Here is a 19,258-nt window from a genome sequence, read left to right on the forward strand (position 1 = left end):
AGTTACAACACCACCTCAAAAAAAGTTGCAATTAAGAGACAGAGAAGGTGCTTAGAAGTAATGAACTAAATGTAATGTAGTTCACGTTTTTTGGACAAAGAGGGTTGAACAAAGTTTCTTTCCAAAAATAAGGCAATTGGGGGGGAAATGATGTTAATGCTGCCTTAGTTGTTTTTAAAGGTATTTGCAGACATTGTGAGCAAAGGGGGGGAAACCATGTTTTATACCACTCCTTTATCAGTGTTTCTTTTTTAAATAAGCAAATAACTTTAAATAAATAAATAACTTTATTTATATACCGCCCTTCGAAACATCAGGGCGGTTAACAGCAATATTCAATACAATTTATAAAAACAATACCATTAAAACAGTAATAAAAGAACTTGTGCCAGATCACAAACAACTGACAGAGGGGGGAAGAGGACTCTCAGGGCAAAGAATCAGGGGTAAGCCTGCTTGAAAAAGAATGTTTTTAGCCCCTTCTTAAATTGGGCCAGGGAGGTTGCTGAACGGAGCTCGATGGGCAGCAAGTTCCAGAGGGTGGGGGCCGAGATGGAAAAGGCCCTTCTAGTGGTGTTAACCAATCTAGCCTCTGGAACTCTTAACAAATGCTGCCCGGTGGATCTGAGTGTGCGGGGCGGATTGTACGAAGAGAGGCGGTCCTTTAAGTACCCTGGGCCCAAGCCATTTAGAGCTTTATAGGTTATAACCAACACCTTGTATTGCGCCCGGAAGCGAATAGGCAGCCAATGTAGGTCTTTCAAGACCGGTGTTATATGACTGGTCCTAGATGTATTAGTGACCAGTCTTGCTGCCATATTCTGCACTAATTGCAGCTTCCGGGTATGGTACAAGGGTTGCCCCATGTAGAGCGCATTGCAGAAATCCAACCGAGAGGTTACCAGAGCGTGTACCACTGTTTCTAGGTCCCCCTGGCTCAGGTAGGGACGCAGCTGGCGTATCCGCCGAAGCTGATAACAGGTGCTCCTGACCGTCGCGTCCACCTGAGATGTAAGGTGGAGCGACGAGTCGAGGAGCACCCCCAGACTGCGTACAGAGTTCCTCACGGGAAGCGTGATCCCATTCAGGACAGGTGGAACCACCGCCATCCCTGGGCCAGGAGAACCTATCACAAGTACTTCCGTTTTCTCTGGATTCAAGCTGAGTCTGTTTTCCCTCATCCAGCCCATTACCGACTCCAGACAGGCCACGAGAGGAGAGATGCCATCCCCGGTCACTGCATCAGTCGGAGACATAGAGAAAATTATTTGGGTGTCATCAGCGTACTGATAACCCCGCGCCCCATGTCTCCGGATGATCTCTCCCAGCGGTTTCATGTAAATGTTGAAAAGCATGGGAGACAGAATGGCTCCTTGAGGGACCCCAGATGTTAGGGGTCTCTTGTCGGAGCACACGTCTCCCAGCTGCACCATCTGGAACCTCCCAGAGAGGTAGGACCAGAACCACTGGAGCGCAGTGCCCCCGACTCCCACCTCTACCAGGCGCTCCAGAAGGATACCATGGTCTATGGTATCGAAAGCCGCTGAGATGTCCAAGAGCACCAACAGGGACACGCTTCCCCTGTCAATGCCCAGACGGAGGTCATCGACCAAGGCGACCATGGCAGTCTCAACCCTGTAACCCACCCGAAAGCCGGTTTGAAATGGGTCTAGAAAATCCGTTTCATCCAGGATCAATTGGAGCTGGATCGCAACCGCCCTCTCGATCACCTTACCCAAAAATGGCAACAGCAATACAGGCCGATAATTATTATGCATCAGGGGGTCAAGGGAGGGCTTTTTTAATAAAGGTCTTACAGTGGCCAATTTTAAATTCGAAGGAAATTGCCCATCCCTGAAAGATGTATTAATAATCCGGTGTAACAATGAAGTTACCACCGGTCCCCCCTGAGCCACCAGCCATGAGGGACAGGGATCGAGAGAGCAGGTCGTCTTCCTAACACTCCTAAGGATCCTGTCCACATCCTCGGTACTTACAGACTCAAAGTGATCCAGTTTAACCAAGTCCAAGGAAGCTCTGGACGCAAGAAGTAATGTAACAAAAATATAAAATTATACTATGCAATATTAACATTCACTAATTATTATCTTGCCTTTCTAATAAGTTAACTTTGAAAGTCGTTTTTCAAACTCTACTTCAAAGGGGCATAAATAATTCTCAGGGTAATAATGGGAATGATTCAAAAAAGGTTGGATTGACAGGCTAAAAGGTTCCACTAAGACACAATAAATCACACACATTAAAATACTAAACAGATTATAATATTGTGCAAATTAAATTATATGATTTGCAAATTTTAAAAAACAATTCAAGAACACCCTACTTGTAATAAAAAGCAGTAAATATTATGAAGTCCAAAATATCCTGTGACTTTAAGAAACAGTCAGTTGCTGTAGGCATGTCTTAATGCACCAAACAAAGAAGTCTTAGTGGAAGTGGAAGGCCAATAATGAAGAAGGTAGTCTAAATTTCTTTTGAAGGGAGTTCCACAATGTGTAAATGACCACTGACAAATTCTTTTTGGGTCTGCAGAAGGTGCTATGTCTGATAGAAGGGCCTCTCTTGAAGATCTCACAGCCCAGGCAAGATAAAATGGGAGAATACAGTGGGCCCTTGTTATCTACTGGGTTTTGGTTCCAGGTTCCCATGTGGATACTAAAGCCCATGGTTGTTCTAAGTCCCATTATAAACAATGAAGCAGTAAAATAGTATCCGTTATAAATATCAAAATCAACATTTGACTTTTGGATTTATTATTATTATTTGAATATGCTAAAGCCATGAATGGTTGAATCCATGGATAAAGAATCCATGAATATGAAGGGCCAAGTGCACCTTCAGACAGTCTACATGAAGACTTTAAAGGAGCACTGTGGGCTTAATTTATTTATTTTATTATCTCTCACCTTTCTCCCAATAGAGGGGCCCAAGGTCAAAAGATTCAGCTTAAGCTATACAATTTAACAGAGACCATCAGCATCCTTCTGGGTGGAAAGGCAGGATATAAATTAAGAAAATAAATGAGGGGGAGGAGAGAATTTGGCTCAACATACTTGCTTTCTCTCCCTTTTAATTAGAAGCAAACAAGCTAATCTTGCAGCAGGCCAAACCAGACTTGGTTTATATTCAAGAATGTACTTCTCAAATACATGCTGTAAACAAATCTATCATTAAAGTTCTACTCTGAGGAACTGAGAAATTCAAGTTAGGACAGAACAGTACACCTTACTCATAATTACTCAGTGTTTCCAACAGTGACTGATAAGTACTGATGGTACACACAATAGTTTGTGCTGCCATTGATGCAGCATCAATAACATCTGAGACAAAGGTATAGCACACTGGTCCCATTATACCTAACTACTCTGTAGTCATTCATTGATCCGGTGCTGGTTGCAGTCAGAAGACCATCCTAAATAGGTATCCCTGTTATACTTGCTCAATAGTAAATATTTCACATCCTAAACACTTAATTTGCTAGAACAGTAGCATGTAAGAGCCAAGCCAGGAGAAGATTTACCATTGTCAAATATTTTATATCCTTGGAGCTTGTTCAAAGGAACTTTTCTCCAAGGATCCTTTTTGTCCACATGGCCACTAGCCCACAGTGCTGGTTGATGGAAAATGACACATCCATTGAGGGTGAGATAAGAAAGTTGTATTACTCAGGTGTTGTTGCTGTTGTGTGCCTTCAAATTGTTTCTGACTTATGGTGTCCCTAAGGCAAAACTATCATAAGGTTTTCTTGGCAAGATTTGTTCACAGGAGGTTTGCCATTGCCTTCCCGTGAGGTTGAGAGAGTGTGACTTGCCCAAGATCAACCAGTGGGTTTCATGGTCAAGCATGAAATTGAATTGAATTGAACCCTGGTCTCCAGAGTTGTAGTCCAACATTCAAAACACTATGCCACACTGGCTTTACACTCAGTTGTACAATTCTTCATTTTTACAACATCTACGTTTACTGGCCTATCCCCCATACACAAAAGAGTGAGGGGAAAACTGCACAAATCAAATCTACATGCAGTTGGATATATGCTTATTTATTTATGTATTTGATATATATTCTGCTTTTCTCCCATGTGGCATCAAACCTGCCAATATATTATATTAAAACAAAATAGTTAAATAAACTGAATACAAAAATTAAAAAAGCATTAAACTGTCCACTTAAAAACATTACTGGTAATTTAGAACAGCTAAAGACACATTTAAACCTGTTACATATTAGAAACAAGCAAACTCATTCAACTACACCAACCAATAATAAGCTGAAAGTCTGTTTAAAAAGGGATTTTGCTTACTGTTGAAAGGAGAGCAATGAGGGAGCCAACCGAGTCTCTCCCAGGAGAGAATTCCATAGCGGTCATCGAGAAGGCTCTCTGCAGATTTGACTTTTCCAGATTTGATTATTTGCAAATTTGATTAATATGTTCTCCCTAGAAATCTCCAGATCCTCTAGCACAACTCTTGACAGAAGTTGACATAGAAGTTCCTAGAGAAAACACTTCTCTAGGCATTTGTAGGTCCTCCAGCATGATTCTATTATCAACGTCTGGCAGATATTGACCACAGAGTTGCACTGGAGGACCTAGAGGTACCTAGAGAGGTGTTCTCTCAGGTAAAAAGAATAGCAGTGTATTGTTTTGTTTTTTAATTTGTGTTTTTTCCACATTCATGGGGGTCCTTCACCCCTAACCCGAGCAAATGTGGAGGGACCGCTGTACTCACTAGATGTACCTGTGATGGTGGTGGGACTGAGAGAAAACCCTCCCCAGAAGGTTGGGTAGGCTTGTCTAAGGATATACCATCTTTATGCAAGGACTATTGATGTCACATTACTACGTAATGAAATACATACTCCATGGCCAGGCTGGCTAAGGAATTCTGGGAACTTTTGTCCCCAAAAGGCAGTTTTCCAAGTACTGCATATTTGTTCATCATTTATTCATTTAATATAGGGCTGGGTTGCAGGGTTCACTTTACTATCACCCAGGAGGAGGCCTGGCTGGACAAGTGAATGTTAAGAGGTGATATGATAGTTCTGTTTAAATATTGGAAGGGATGTCATATTGAGGATGGAACAAGCTTGTTTTCTGCTGCTCCATGGAACAATGGATGCAAGCTACAGGAAAAGAGATTCCACCTAAACATTAGGAAGAACTTCCTGACAGTAAGAGCTGTTCGACAGTGGAACTCACTCCGTCAGAGTGTGGTGGAGTCTCCTTCTTTGGAAATCTTTAAACAGAGGCTGGATGGCCATCTTTTGGGGTTGCTTTGATTGTGTGTTCCTACATGGCAGAATGGGGTTGTACTGGAAGGGCTTGAGGTCTCTTCCAAATCTGTGATGTCACACAACAGATGTATGATTCTATGATGTGTGTGAACTGAACCGCACTTACTATTCAATACAAATAATAAACAAACAAGTGTGGCATAATGATTGAAGACAGGAGCAACAGCAAAGAAGCTGGAGTGTGTCCAGAGGAGGGCTACCAAAATAGTGAAAAGTCTGGTAGCCCCACCGTATGAGAAACAGTTGCTTTCTGCTGCACTAGAGACTTGGTCATGGAGCAATGGATTCAAGCTACAGGAAAAGAGATTTAAACAGAGGCTGGATGATAATCTGTCTGGAATGCTTTGATTATGTCTTCCTGCATGGCAGTGGATTGGATTGGATTGGATGACCCTTGTGGTCTCTTCCAACTTTACAATTCTATGATTCTGTATACATATTGCCAAGAAAAATCTATGACAGGTTTGTCAAATGGAGCTGTTTTAATAACAACAACAACAATAAAGTGGGGAGCTTCCATGTGGACATGGAAAATGACTGGTCAACCTTTGACAAGACACACACTCTCAGCCTTCTGAACAAATCCTGCTAGGAAAACCCCATGATAGGATTGCCATAAATCAGAAATGACTTAAAGGCACACAACAACACAATTTTACTTGGGATCCTAATTTAGAGTTTTGTTGCATAAGTCTTGGCATGATGATTTATGCACTGATTGTTTTATATTGATATTATATTTGAAAAAAGATATATATGCCTTTTAAGAATAGGAATATTCATAAGGCAGATTAAATCAGTCAGAAAAATAGAGCAAACTAAAGCATAAACACTTTTTCAGGCATTTAAAACCTTGACTTGGGTGCTGCAGAGGTAAATTACTTTGGCTTTACCCTAAATTAATTAAGCACAAGTTTACATTATTAGTAACAACAAGCAGTCAGATGCACGATTTAAGGAGTCATTGGATGTGAAATCAAAAGCCAGAACAATTCACTCTTACCATTCCGGTGGGTGAGCATCTCTCTCAGCTCTTCGTGGTCACACGGATGAGTGAAATCAAACACACTGTGTCCAGTCAGGTCAAACTATTAAAGAAAGAGAAAGCTTAGTACAGCAGAGTATTTATAGTAGATAAAACATATGACACGATCAAATTTTAGCTTATAAATCAGTGGAACTTTGGCTAGATTGTACACACTGTGATTATCACTAGAGCAGTGGGAAGAATTGCTAATTTCATCATACCTGTGTGAGTCCCATACACTTGTTCACATTTTCAGACATGTAAATCATGTCACCATCCTCTGAGAGAACCATGACAAATCCGTCAAGAGCTTTTAGGTAAAAGCAATTCAGCTGTGTCTCCATTTCAGCTTCTGCCTCCAGGTCACCTAGAAGAGCCAGTACGAATTACATAAATCTGATCTGTCACCAATGTTTATGGTTACTTCTTGATGCCAGTCATTACTGTACAAAAATGATACACATCAATGGCAGTAAAATGTAAGCAAGCTGGAAAGTTGGTACTGATCAAGCAAATGGGTTGACAGACTCTACATAAAACCTCTAATGGATTTCTTTATCTATGTGGGTTTTTTAAACTGACACTGTAACCAAGTTTTATTACACATGTGGTGGACTACAATTCCTATTATCCACAGCCAACATGGCTATATAGCCCAAAACATTTGTTTGTTGGCGTGGGAAAAGTGTCTTAAGATTAATCAAACAGGTTAAGTGCAATCCCACTTAACAATTTCCAAACCATTGTGAGCACATGAAATTTAAAAAAATCTATTCTCAAAAACCTGGCATTTTCAAGTACCTTTAAACCAGGGCAGGCCTCCAGATGTTTTACCTTTCCATCAAAGAAAAAAATTCCACTCTCTCATGGAGATTAAAATTCTCCCTTACAAAACAATGTACAGTGCAGCAATTAGATAATTAGGGAGCACAGTGAGTTGCTAACAGAAAATCCATTCTCCTATGGAGAATAACTATTGTAAAATTAAACAACCCTCGGTACAAATTGCAACAATCTGCACAACTGACTCTGTATTGCAACAATAACTCTACAGTTCTGTAGGAATATAAAATGAAGTGAAGAATATACCCAAATTCACAATGGCAACAGGAGATAACCCAATCTCCATTACACTGCCCAACTGCTACTTGTGATTGTCAAACAACATTGAGGAATTACTGTATTATTATTTATATACAGTTGGCCCTCCATATTTGCAGATTTGATCATTTCAAGATTTGATAAGGTCTCTCTAGGAATTTCTACATCAAGCCTGCACAAGATACAGCCCGGAGGCCACATGTGGCCTGCCAAAGTATTTTGGATGGCCTGTGAGGATGTGGAATGACTTCAAGCCTCCTCCACTGCTCAGCCTCCTCCTGAGGAGAGTGCCATGCAGAGGAGGATGAAAGGAGAATGCTCACTCTATAAGGCTCCTCCACTGCTCGGCTTTCTCTCAAAGAGAAGGATGGGTGGAGGAGGAATAGGAAGAGGGAGAGGGGAAAACTCTTTCCCCTCAAGGCTCCTCCACTGCCGGGCTTTCTCCCAAGGAGAAGGCCGGTGGCCGCAGAGGAGGATGGGCAAACACTTGCACTGCAAGGCTCCTCTGCTGCCTTGTTTTTCCCCGAGGAGAAGGCTGGGTGACAGAGAAGGAGGAGGACAGATGAACATTCACACTACAAAGCTCCTCTGCTGCTTAGCTTTCTCCTGAGGAAAAGACCAGGTGGGGGACACAATCATCCATCTCTCTCCATGGTTACACACCAGAATATTTCCTAGCCCTACTTGGAGAGGTTTTATTTTGGGACCTTTTACACGCCAAGGACACATGCAGCCACTAACCTAAAGTTATAATCTAAAAGAGGAAGGGGAGAGGAGGGGAGCTGAAGACAGAGAAAAACTGCAAGCCATCCCAAATGGTGTCATTTTAGTTACAGCAAGTGTCTGGTGTGAAAGCTTGGACTGTGTGTGTGTTTATTTTACAGTGGTCCCTTCCCTTACGCAGGGGATCCATCCCAGACCCCCTTGTGTAAAGGAAATTCCACGGATCCTCAAGCCCCATTAAAGATAATAGGGCCTGTGCCTGAGGCGGCGCACACACCATTACTTTTTCCAGCGCCACTTCTTCCAGCATATGCTGATTCCACGTAAGGTGCACCTGCATATGGCACGGGGTACACTGTATGTACCTTCAAGTTGCCTGTTGACTTATGGTGACCTCATGAATTTCATACGAGTTTTCGTAGACACACAATTCTCAGAGGTGATGTGCCATGGCCTTCCTCTGAAATACAGCCCACAGCATCTGGAATTCCTTAGCAGTCCCCCATCCAAATACTAACCAGGCCCAACCTTGCCTAGTTTCCAAGATCTGACAGGATCTTCAGAGTAAATTTTGGGTGGATTCAGGCTCAGCCTCTTGGTCTTTGACCAATTAGTTTTCCCAACATTCAGTTTTGCCCTCTGTACTCTAAATCAGAGCCAGGGATGTAGCCGGGGGGGGGGGGGGGGTCCTGTGAGGTCCGGACCCCCCTTCTGTTAGATACAATGAATGGCACGTGCTGCTGTGCCGCCGCGCCCAAGCCCCATTATAATGGTGACACTTAGTCTGGACCCCCCCTTCCTAAAATCCTGGCTACATCCCTGTCAGAGCTGAGCAACATGGGGTCCACCAGGACTGGAGCTCTGATTCTTCCTAACATTCAGCTCACAACAACAGTATATTGAAATACATTCTCAACATTCAGCTCACGACAATCACACAACAGTACAAATAAGTAAAATACTATAAGACTAGATTGATTACACTGCAGTTACAGTAAACAATTCCATCAGCTAAAATAAAAACATTAATTATAGCCTTGACACTCAAGAATCTGAGCTAATGACTACTTTAGTGCAAGGGTTGGGAATCATGTGATGCGAACTCCAGGTGTACTGGCTAGGGCTGCTGGGAGCTGGAGTCCAATGATATCTGGAGGGCCACATGATTAGTTAGGCATAGTAAATGTTTCTCTTGTTATTTTTCACAGATGGGGGGGGGGGGGGACAGAAAAATACATGTGGGAATAAGATATATCCTCATGACTGATTGTGACAGACTTACGATTTTTTTTCTCCACTTCATAAATTTAACAAGTAACTGGAGCCTATGTTACATAGATATCCTTAAGTGAAATGTCTCCAGAAGAAGGCTGCTCCTCATTAACTACTTGCTCACACACAGAAGAACATGTATGAACATGCTCTTTGGGGTACAACTGGAAAATACAAAATGTGCTTAAAATACTGAGCTTACTCCCACTGGCTAGAACAGAGAGCTTTCAGAAAGATACTCACACCTTCAACCAGGCCCTAGCCGAGCTAATTTTCTTTGTTCCAAAAACAGGATTATCTAGAGTGAATAAACCAAGCATGCTGTTCCTGATTCACAAATCTAAGTTTTCCTTTGGTATGATTTACAACAGAGATGGGGAACCTTTAGCCCTTCAGACATTGGCAAATTAGTACTGGTAATGGTTAAGCAATGCATAGTAAGTGGTGGGGATGTATGTGGGTCCAAGTCCATTTTTGTGGCCCAACAACAATTTATTTATTTTTGCTGGCATGGGTGTGGCCCTCCAAGATCTCCTGGGGGGCAGCCCCCTAACCTTCCACAATTGCCCACTCCAGTATAGATAATTTGTCTTTACTACATACTGTAGATGTAAATCAGCCCTTTGTCCTTCTCTCAACTCTGGAGCTGGGAAAGGGGATGGAGATTTCCAAACAATTACCCAAACAATCCTGATGCACTTCTCTAGTGCCAAAGTTGGGAGTAAGATGGGCTGCTCACCTAGGAGGTGCCACACTCTACCGATTCAGATGCCTGAACATCTTTTATTACATGCTAATAAGCAAGTTATATCAAACAGGATCCTAAGAAAAAGCAGAGGCATTTTTAAAAAACTGTATAAACAAACAATGATGCACACTGAGTGTATGCTAGGCTAGGGTATGCTAGGAAAACAAATAAAACTTCCTATTAATAAATAGTGTCGGTTTTATTTAATTCTCTCTTATGGATGCTTATGCATTTTGTGGAAGACATATCTATGAACTCATAGCAAGGGAAATATTAATGGTAATTGTGTGCGAAGGAGGAAATGCAGACTAATTTAAACTCTGAGTTCCACCAGCATAAGATAAAAGCTCTTGGCTTCCACCCTCCAATAGGTTCGAGAAGTGGAGTGGAGCTGCTGGGAAGTAATGCAGTTTCAGATCACTTCAACAGAGACAGGAAAACATTTACTGAGTTATGGTTCTAAACCCTTCTTTCTCTGATATGCAGGTCCTTTTTACATTTTCCTGCCACTGAAATGCTTACCGGAATCCAGCAGTTTTCTCATCCGTAGGTAGCTGATTGTTAACCGCATAATGGAGGCTTTGTCGAGATGTGCGCTCACTTGATGGGGCAGAGGCAACTGGTGAGCAAGTTCATAGAAGACCTCCGACTCTTTACTTCTCCGGCATCTGGCGGCATCTCGAGACTTCTCCTTTCTGCGTTCTGAACTAATCCTTCAGAAATAAAATTAAATAATTAGTATATGTGATTGGGCACCACTAATTGTGGATTAACTGACTAGGGGACTTCATCAGGATTCGTAAGTGGAGATCTGAATCAATTGGCTGATGTATACTTCCATGCTCATTCACCATTCATTCTCATGCCCACTTCCCCATTCACATACACACAACCTGTCACACCTGTTGTTCACATACCACTCTAACAATCTTCCCATCAGGTTTCTTAAAAGCTGGCCAGTTTTGCAATACTGGTGCTTATGCACAGCTCAGCATAATCGGTCAGAACATACCACAACAGCCAAGGCCACTGAGTAGCAAAGAGTCTATTTAGTCAAGTCTACTGGATCTGTGGCCAAAGTGGCAAAAAACCCCAACACAAAATAGTGTGAGGAAGCCAGGACATGCAGAGCCAAAGCACCAAGCTAAAGCACTGCCACATTCCCTTTGAACTTTGCAGCAATTTCTTTATTATTTGATTTATGTCCCACTTTTCTCCCATGATGAGACACAAGGCTTCCAACAGGATTAAAAGGTTTTCACAGGAAGACAATAAATTATTCACATTAAAATATGAGTAATATTCAAAAATCAATTTAAACAATTTAAAAATCACAATAACAAGAGATAATCAATAAAATATTTAAAACTTCAGTGCATCCTTTAAAAAAAACCTTTGACTGTAACAGGTAGTCACTTGCCTATGGAAAGAAGACAGGAAGATGGCTGCTTATCCTCCTATAAAATAGAGTTCCATAGTCTGGGATCAATCTGCAAGAAGGCTCTCCTGTGTGTGCACCAGATATATCCCAGAAGGTTTTCGGTCTTAGGGAAGGGCCTTTTTCAGAAAGCCTAGACACCAGCTATACAGGACTTTCTAATCTATAATCACAGTCCAACACACTAACTTTCTAATAATAAGCAGCATTTTGAATTGTGCCTGAAAATGAACTGGTAGTAGTTGGGGCTGTAGTAACAGAGGAATTATATGTCCCCTTTAACCAGCCTATTCACAGCATTTTGGGTCACATACCATTTCTGAACATTCTCCAAAAGTATTTCATCATAGCTGAGGTATGTATTACTGTAACTAGATCATACATCTCCAGAAACAGGGGCAGCTGGTATACCAGCTTTAATTGTACAAATGCACTCCACATAATGCTAAAATCTAGGATTTCAGGTGCAAGTTGAATTTGGAAGTACTTGCAAACGGTGAACCTACTTCAGGAAGAGTATAATCCTTAGGCAGAGTGTAATCCTAACCAGCACAGAGTGAATCTCTCTACTCCCTGATCTGCTGTTCAGTTGACCAAGAGCTTCTGTCTTGTCTAGATTAAGTTTCACTTTGTTCATCCTCATCCAGTTTATTACTGACCCCAGACACTCATACAGAAACAAAACAGCTTTCTTCTATTTGCATACAAAGGAGAAATAAAGTTAGGCATCATCAGCAAATTAGCTGCACTGAATCCCACATTTCCCTCTGCCTCTCCCAGCAGTTTCATGTAAGTATTAAACAGCATGAGGGATAGGCAGAACTGAGGTATGTCACAGGCTAATGGTCAAACAGAAATCCTCCAGCAGCACCTTCTGAGCCCATCCCTACAGGAAGAATAAACGCCACTGCAAAATTGGTCATCCTAACAACAAGATATTCTTATGAGCTATCCCTCTTGTAATGTTAATATTTTGAGGTGGTTTGGTCTGGGATGGGCAATTAAGACTGATTTGCTTTACAAAGGATCCTCTTGTGGTGAAGTTGAAAACTGCTAGTCATTTTGTAGATTTGATGCCCAAGTGGTCTCCTTGGTGAAGGGAAAGAAACTTGATGAGTTGGTATTTGTTGCAGATTCTTTTCATTTACCATACAATTTTGTAATCTATAATCACAGTCCAACACACTAACTGATGTATCAGGCTTCAGTAGTTCACTATGCTATGACTGTCAACCAACCACATGAAATGTAGCTCTTTAAAGGAACAAATGCCAACATGCAGAAGTATTTTCTCTTTCTCTCTCACACACAAACACATACACACAGGGAGGGAGGGAAGGAGGGAGGTAGAAATCAACATATGTGTGTGGTGCCTTCAAATCAATTTCATCTGGTTTTCCTAGGCAAGGAATATGCAGAGGTGGTTTTGCTAGCTCCTTCCTCTGGTACAGTATTCTTTGGTGGCCTTCCATTCAAGTACTAACCAGAGCTGATATTGCTTAGCTTCCTAGATCAACATAGCCACCTTTATATATTTGATTCTCCTTGGGGACATGAATACAGGGGCTGTGGTGGTCAGGACTTACACTTCAAAATTCATTACCATACTGCTGGCTCTCTACAAATTTATCTGTTACATTTATACACTGTCTTTATGCCAAGAAACGCCACACAAGACAGTTAAAAGCAGTACAATCAATTAAAAATAAATGCATTTAGAATAAAAAATATAAACAAGTAAAAATATATCATTAAAATGGAAACAACATTCCTGCAAGCCAAAAACCCAAAACCAAACCAAACCAAACAACTCCTCAACAACCCAGCTTAGATGCCAAACACCTATCTGAATAAAAAGGTCTTTGCATTAAAAAAAAAAAAAAAAGGAACACAGAGTTCGAGAGATTGGCAGTGGCCACCAAAACGGCCTTCTTTCAGGTGTATACCAAACATGCACTTATTGGGAAAGGCTCTCTCAACCACTTTGGCAGGCATATAATGGAGGATATGGTCTTTCAAACAATCTGGCCTCAAGCCACAGAATCATAACCGGCAGCACTTTCACTTCTGCCTGGAATCAAATGGATTGCCAGCAAAGCTGTTGTAACTAGGAAGTCAGACGCTCCCTTTAACCAGCCTTGGATGAGCTAAAATTTCTGAATATCTTTTCATTGCAGCCCCACAGGGAGTCTATTACAGTATGCCAAGGGGATGTAAATAAGGCATGTGTCACTGTGGCAAGATCCAGCATCCCCAGGAATGGAAGCAGGTGACACACTAGCTTTGGTAGAAGCAACACATCCTTTGGCACTGCTCAAAGTTAAGCACTCACATTCAGGGTATTGCTGAACTATGAGCAAAGAGACTGTGTGTGGGAGAGGGGGTGGAAGAGGGGGCTAAGGGATCAGTTTTGAACATGAGTTCCTCCAGCACCAACTCTCAATTTCCCCCTTGAGACTGGACTGGAGCCACTATACAGAATCATAGACCAAGGCTTGGGAACCACTGGATTAGTCCAAAGGGATGACACTTTAAGCTCCCAGCTAGCTCTGTGGAGGTCAGAGCTTCTGTTCCAGCCACAGCTGTATGCCTTAAGATCCTGGGGCCTTTCACTCCATTATACAGCACCTCAGCCCGAGTTTTCTCTGATACAGCCAGTCCTGGTCAGGGAATGCAGTCCAAACATCTGAAAGGCATCCAAGTTGCCTATTGTTACTTTAGCATGTTGTGCAAGATTTAATAAGAACAATAATACATAACAAAATGTCCACACATACAGCTGTTTATATTTCAGTCCTAGTGGGTCACACCCATTTTTATGGAAATCATCTCCTAAGAAAGGCTTGAAATGCTGTGTTGGTAGTAACAAACCATTCAAAATCATTTATTCATAGCCCACCACAAATTACTCTTTAACCTGTTTATTAATTTTACACCCTCATTATTATTTGGTTTGTTTCATAAGAACCATTAATGGAGGGGAGGGAGGAATTTGTTTACAACTGGCTGAGTCACTGTAGATGGCAATGCTATGTTCTCAAGCAGTTTTTGAAACTGACATTACACACACAGGCAGATCTATTGCTTGCTGTGGGTATGAGGGTATGTGTGTTTTGCAAAGAAGGGCACAGAATGTATTGATCTGCCCATGTGCCCAGCAGTCAAATAAACAATGTAGGCAATCTTCCACTGTGTGTCCAGCTTCAGACAAGCCAATTTGGTTTCAGAAGGGGAGAGAGCACAACGCTAGACCTACACAGCACATGACTATGCAGCTTACATAAACATGTCTGCTACTGCCCTCTGGTTAAAGCTACCATATGACATTTCCTATGTGTGCATTCCTGGCAAGATTCAGCATATCTTATTTCTAAAATAAGATATAATAGGAGCACCTTAAGCACATGCAGAGAGCGAGAGAAGAAAGATGTGAGCACATATTGCAATATAAAACATAATGTTGTGTTTCACTGGCAATAGTCAACCCAACATTCAGTCATCTGTGCCAAATTCTTGGACTCAGAACAATCTCTTATCCCAAGTGCTTCTGTAATCTCCCAGTTTGATCATTTTGTCAGCTGAACAACTGTGGTTTGTGCAACACATAGTGCCTCCCTGCAAATGAGAAGTGAAAACCATAATTTGATTCTGGCTTCCAGCATGATTTGCAGCCAAGCTACAGTTGAAGACAAACTACCGTATATATTTATGTACACGCTGACCTCATGTATAAGTCAAAGGAAGGTTTTAGGGCCAAAATCAAGAATTTTGATATGACCTGTGGATATGTTGAGGGTAAAACTTAGCGGCATGTAACCAAGGACCTAAAGGACAAGACAAAAGGAAAACACCACTTCCTTCCCTCCTTTTCTGGACTTCTGACCACCAAACACCACTTTCCTGGTGCTGGAGAAGGTTTTAACATCCGATGAGAAGAGAAGGAAAGTGGAGGGAAATAGGGTGTTCCGTGGTGAGAGAGATACAGAGCAGGAGCAGGGGGAGGGAAGGTTTCAACATCCGATTCAGAATCACCTCTTTGACACAGAGACACACACTCTTGCTTCAGCAGCTCTTACAGAAATAATTGTCAGCAATCTTCCACTGGCACAGAAATAACTGTCAGCAATCTTCCACTGGCACAGAGAGTGGGGTAGAACTTTTATCAGGATATTTCTAAGCAGTATTACTGTACTGACCCTTATATAAGTCAACCCAAGACTTTAGGGTCAATTTTTGGGGCATAAATTTGTTGATGTATAGTTGAGTATATGTGGTGTGATCTGCCCCTGAGATCAAAGCAAGAACTCAGGGATGCCATGGCAAAAGAGACAAAAAAAATTGGAAAGAAACTGTTGCACTCTTTTTGCAGCAATGGTTGTATCTTAAGTTGTATTCATATCAAAAGGAGACAGTATATGAGGCGCTATTGATGGAGAAGACTTTATATGTGCCTTGTTGTGTGCCTTCAAGTTCGCCTCCAAGTTATGACAACTCTAAGACAAATCTGTCATGGGCATTTCTTGGCAAGTTTCTTCAGGTGGGGTTTACCACTGCCATTCTCTGAGGCTGAGAGCATGTGATTTGCCAAAGGCCAAGCCAGGAATTGAACCCTGGTCTCCTGAGTTGTAGTCCAACACTCAAATCACTATGCTATGCTTACTCTTTGGAGATTATCACATGGATGTGCTTTCGCGCTGCATTTGCGTAACTCCATTCTTGCAATTACAATGATGTCAATAACGTTATTGAAACTTTTTCCGCATTACCTTGTCAATCTGGGATTGTCCTTGGTTTTTAATTAATGTGTGATTTGTTTGTTTGTTTGTTTTAGCAAAATCTCGCATCCACAAGATTACAAACAATAATGAGATCTGGATTCTTGTAGTCATCTCCTAATTAGACATCATGCAAGAATTTATCGATGCAGCGGCGCTTTAAGGATCCCCACACATGTACTTCCACTATTGGAGCAACATCTGCATTTATTCACAATTCTCTCTCACGAATGTGACATAGCTATAAAAACATGACAGCAATGGAAATAACAATGGATCAAACAAACAAGTTTCATTTATATACCGCTTCATACTGTCTAGGCAGTGTCTAAGTGGTTTACAACTGTAAGCTAATTTGCCTCCAACAATCTGGGTACTCATTTTAGCGACCTCGGAAGGATGCAAGCCTGAGTCAAGCTTGAGCCCTTTTTCTGGTCTTGAACTCGCAACCTTGTGGTTTTGAGTGAGTGGCTGCAGTACAGGCATTTAACCACTGTGCCTCCATCATTGGGTGGAGAGAGGAGGTATGAATTGTTGCAACCTTGCTTCAGTACCGTCTTCAGAACCTCTTGCAGTAATCTCCTCTCTTTTTTTCTTCCTTAAGGAGATCACATTCAGCAGATGAGGATGGAGGGGGAGAGAAGAGAGGCAGAAGACTACAGAAGTGTTTCTTTCATCTGTTATATCCTTCCAAGGCATCTTTAGATGTTCTTTGCCGATGGCAACTACACAAAAAAATCTATAGCAGTCATATTAGCTGAGGAAATAGCCTTTCTAGGAAGCTTATCTCCATTTTCATTTTACTAGGTCATTCCTTCACTACTGTAAATACCAGCCAGTGTCAGTGCTGCAACTGAACATTGGCTTGGCTTTCTCTGCCTCTTGGTGGGTAACCAAGGTAGGTTCAAGATTCTCCACAGAGCAAAGGGATTGCTATGGTGGTATTTTTATGTCAAACAATGCTGACACGTTTTTTGTGGGATTTTTGGGCTATGTGGCCATGTTCTAGAAGAGTTTATTCCTAATGTTTTGCCGGCATCTGTGGCTGGCGAAACGTCAGGAATAAACTCTTCTAGAACATGGCCACATAGCCCGAAAAACCCACAAAAAACTATAGATGCTGGCCACGAAAGCCTTTGATTTCACACTGCTGACAGGTTCTGTAACCTCTTTAAAGGTGAACCACTGCACTTAGAAGTTTCCAGGGGAAGCAATTTACCTTTTTTTCAACCATAAAAAGCCACAACGAAAAGTATAGAGGGTTTGAGAGCTACCAAAACAGTTTTGGGACCTGCACTTTGCCCAGTGTGGACTACAAAGATGGAGCTGTAGATGTAGTCAGCCACCATAGCACTGCCTTCTATGTGAAGGCAGACAGATGAGTTATTATCCCTTGCAACCTTCAAAGTCCTGCTGGTTCTTAAGCCAGAATAGAGCTAAGAGCACAAATATGTAGGCTTCACAACACTACATGGGGAGGGGGTGGGGGTGTGTGAGTTGATCTGCCTTTTAATACTAATTCAGACTTTCAAGAATGGTTAGAAATACTCAAAGTCATATCCAATTAGCGATTCCCTGCCAAGAGAATGGCTTCTTTAGGGAATAGCCAGCATGGTGTAGTGCTTTGAACATTGGACTACAACGCTGGAGATCAAGGTCTGATTCCCAGCTCAGCCACTGGGAGACCTTGGGGGCAAATCACATGCTCCCCACCTCAGAGCAAAGCAACAGCAAACTTCCCTTGAATAACTCTTGCCAAGAAAACCTCATGATAGGTTCATCTTATGGTTGCATAAGTTGAGAACAACTTGAAGGCACAAAACAAAAACAATAAAGCATGACAGGGAGGGGTCAGTTTTCCACTGTAGCCCTGTGTGCCTTCAAAAATCTGCTCCAGAGGGCTGAAGAACTACACTCGTCCCTCCACATCCACTGGGATTAGGGGCACAGGACCCTCGTGAATGTGGAAAAACTGCAAATAACAAAAACACTATGTTTTTACCTGCGAGAACACCTCTCTAGGAATCTCTAAGGTCTTCCAGTGTGACTTTTGGTTAAAGTTGACCATAGAGTTGCGTTGGAGGACCTAGATATTCCTAGAGAGTACATATTAATAAAATCCATGAATAATCAAATCCATAAAGGTCAAAGCTGCAAATGTGGAAGGACAAGTGTACCTGGAGAAGATGAGAGGGGTGCTGTGGAGATCAACTAGATAGACAGGGAAAATCCCACTTTGCCAGTCTCCTCATATGACATTAGATTTCATCTAATAATTGTATATACATTTTTAAAAAAAGTTGTTTAAAGTACTAACTGCTTTAAATGATTGTGCCAAAGCCACAGTAATTCTTGTTAAAATATTTTAAATTACAGAGGCAACCTACTGGGCTTTCTAAGATAGAATTGGTGTTGTTTTCCTGAAAGCATGTAAAGAAAAGGAAAGCAGATGTGCAAGTCTCCCTAGGGAAGGAATGCCACAGGAACAGGCCACCACACCCTTTACTTTGTGGTCACCAGCAAAACCCAAGAAGGTCACTGCACCTAAAACACAGCCCCATGAAATAAATAAAGCAATACTATCACAGCTGGGGGGGGGGGGAGCAGGGTTTGAGAACACAGTTCCTTTCTGCTCTTTATCTTGCCGAGTTAAATGTGATAAAGCCCCATTACAGGAGTAGGAAGGAAGAGATATCAGCAACACTCAAATGTTGTCTGGAAATGCAAACAGCATACTAGGAAAGAGGAGAACAGGGCAGGCCCTGTCCTCTCACATCAGTTATTACAGAGTTAAACTAATTTTTTCCAGTTACTGCTTTTAATGCTTCTAATGTAGTGTCATTTCATAGCTATTCAAG

At 41.8% G+C, this 19,258-nt stretch overlaps 1 protein-coding gene across 1 annotated transcript in view; it reads right to left on the reverse strand.

The window, feature by feature from the left end:
• HIF1A (hypoxia inducible factor 1 subunit alpha) overlaps positions 1–19,258 on the reverse strand; it is a 69,341-nt gene that overhangs the window by 17,431 nt on the left and 32,652 nt on the right. The window contains exons 2-4 of the mRNA XM_089522757.1: positions 10,710–10,900; positions 6,565–6,710; positions 6,320–6,404 (exon numbers count right to left, since the gene is read on the reverse strand). Coding sequence (XP_089378883.1) covers positions 6,320–6,404; positions 6,565–6,710; positions 10,710–10,900 — 422 coding nt within the window. The remainder of the gene's footprint in view (positions 1–6,319; positions 6,405–6,564; positions 6,711–10,709; positions 10,901–19,258) is intronic.

Source organism: Sceloporus occidentalis, unplaced genomic scaffold (genome assembly GCF_023333645.1).
Source record: "Sceloporus occidentalis isolate IW3139 unplaced genomic scaffold, rSceOcc1.0.p SCAF_4, whole genome shotgun sequence".
NCBI lineage: Eukaryota > Metazoa > Chordata > Lepidosauria > Squamata > Phrynosomatidae > Sceloporus > Sceloporus occidentalis.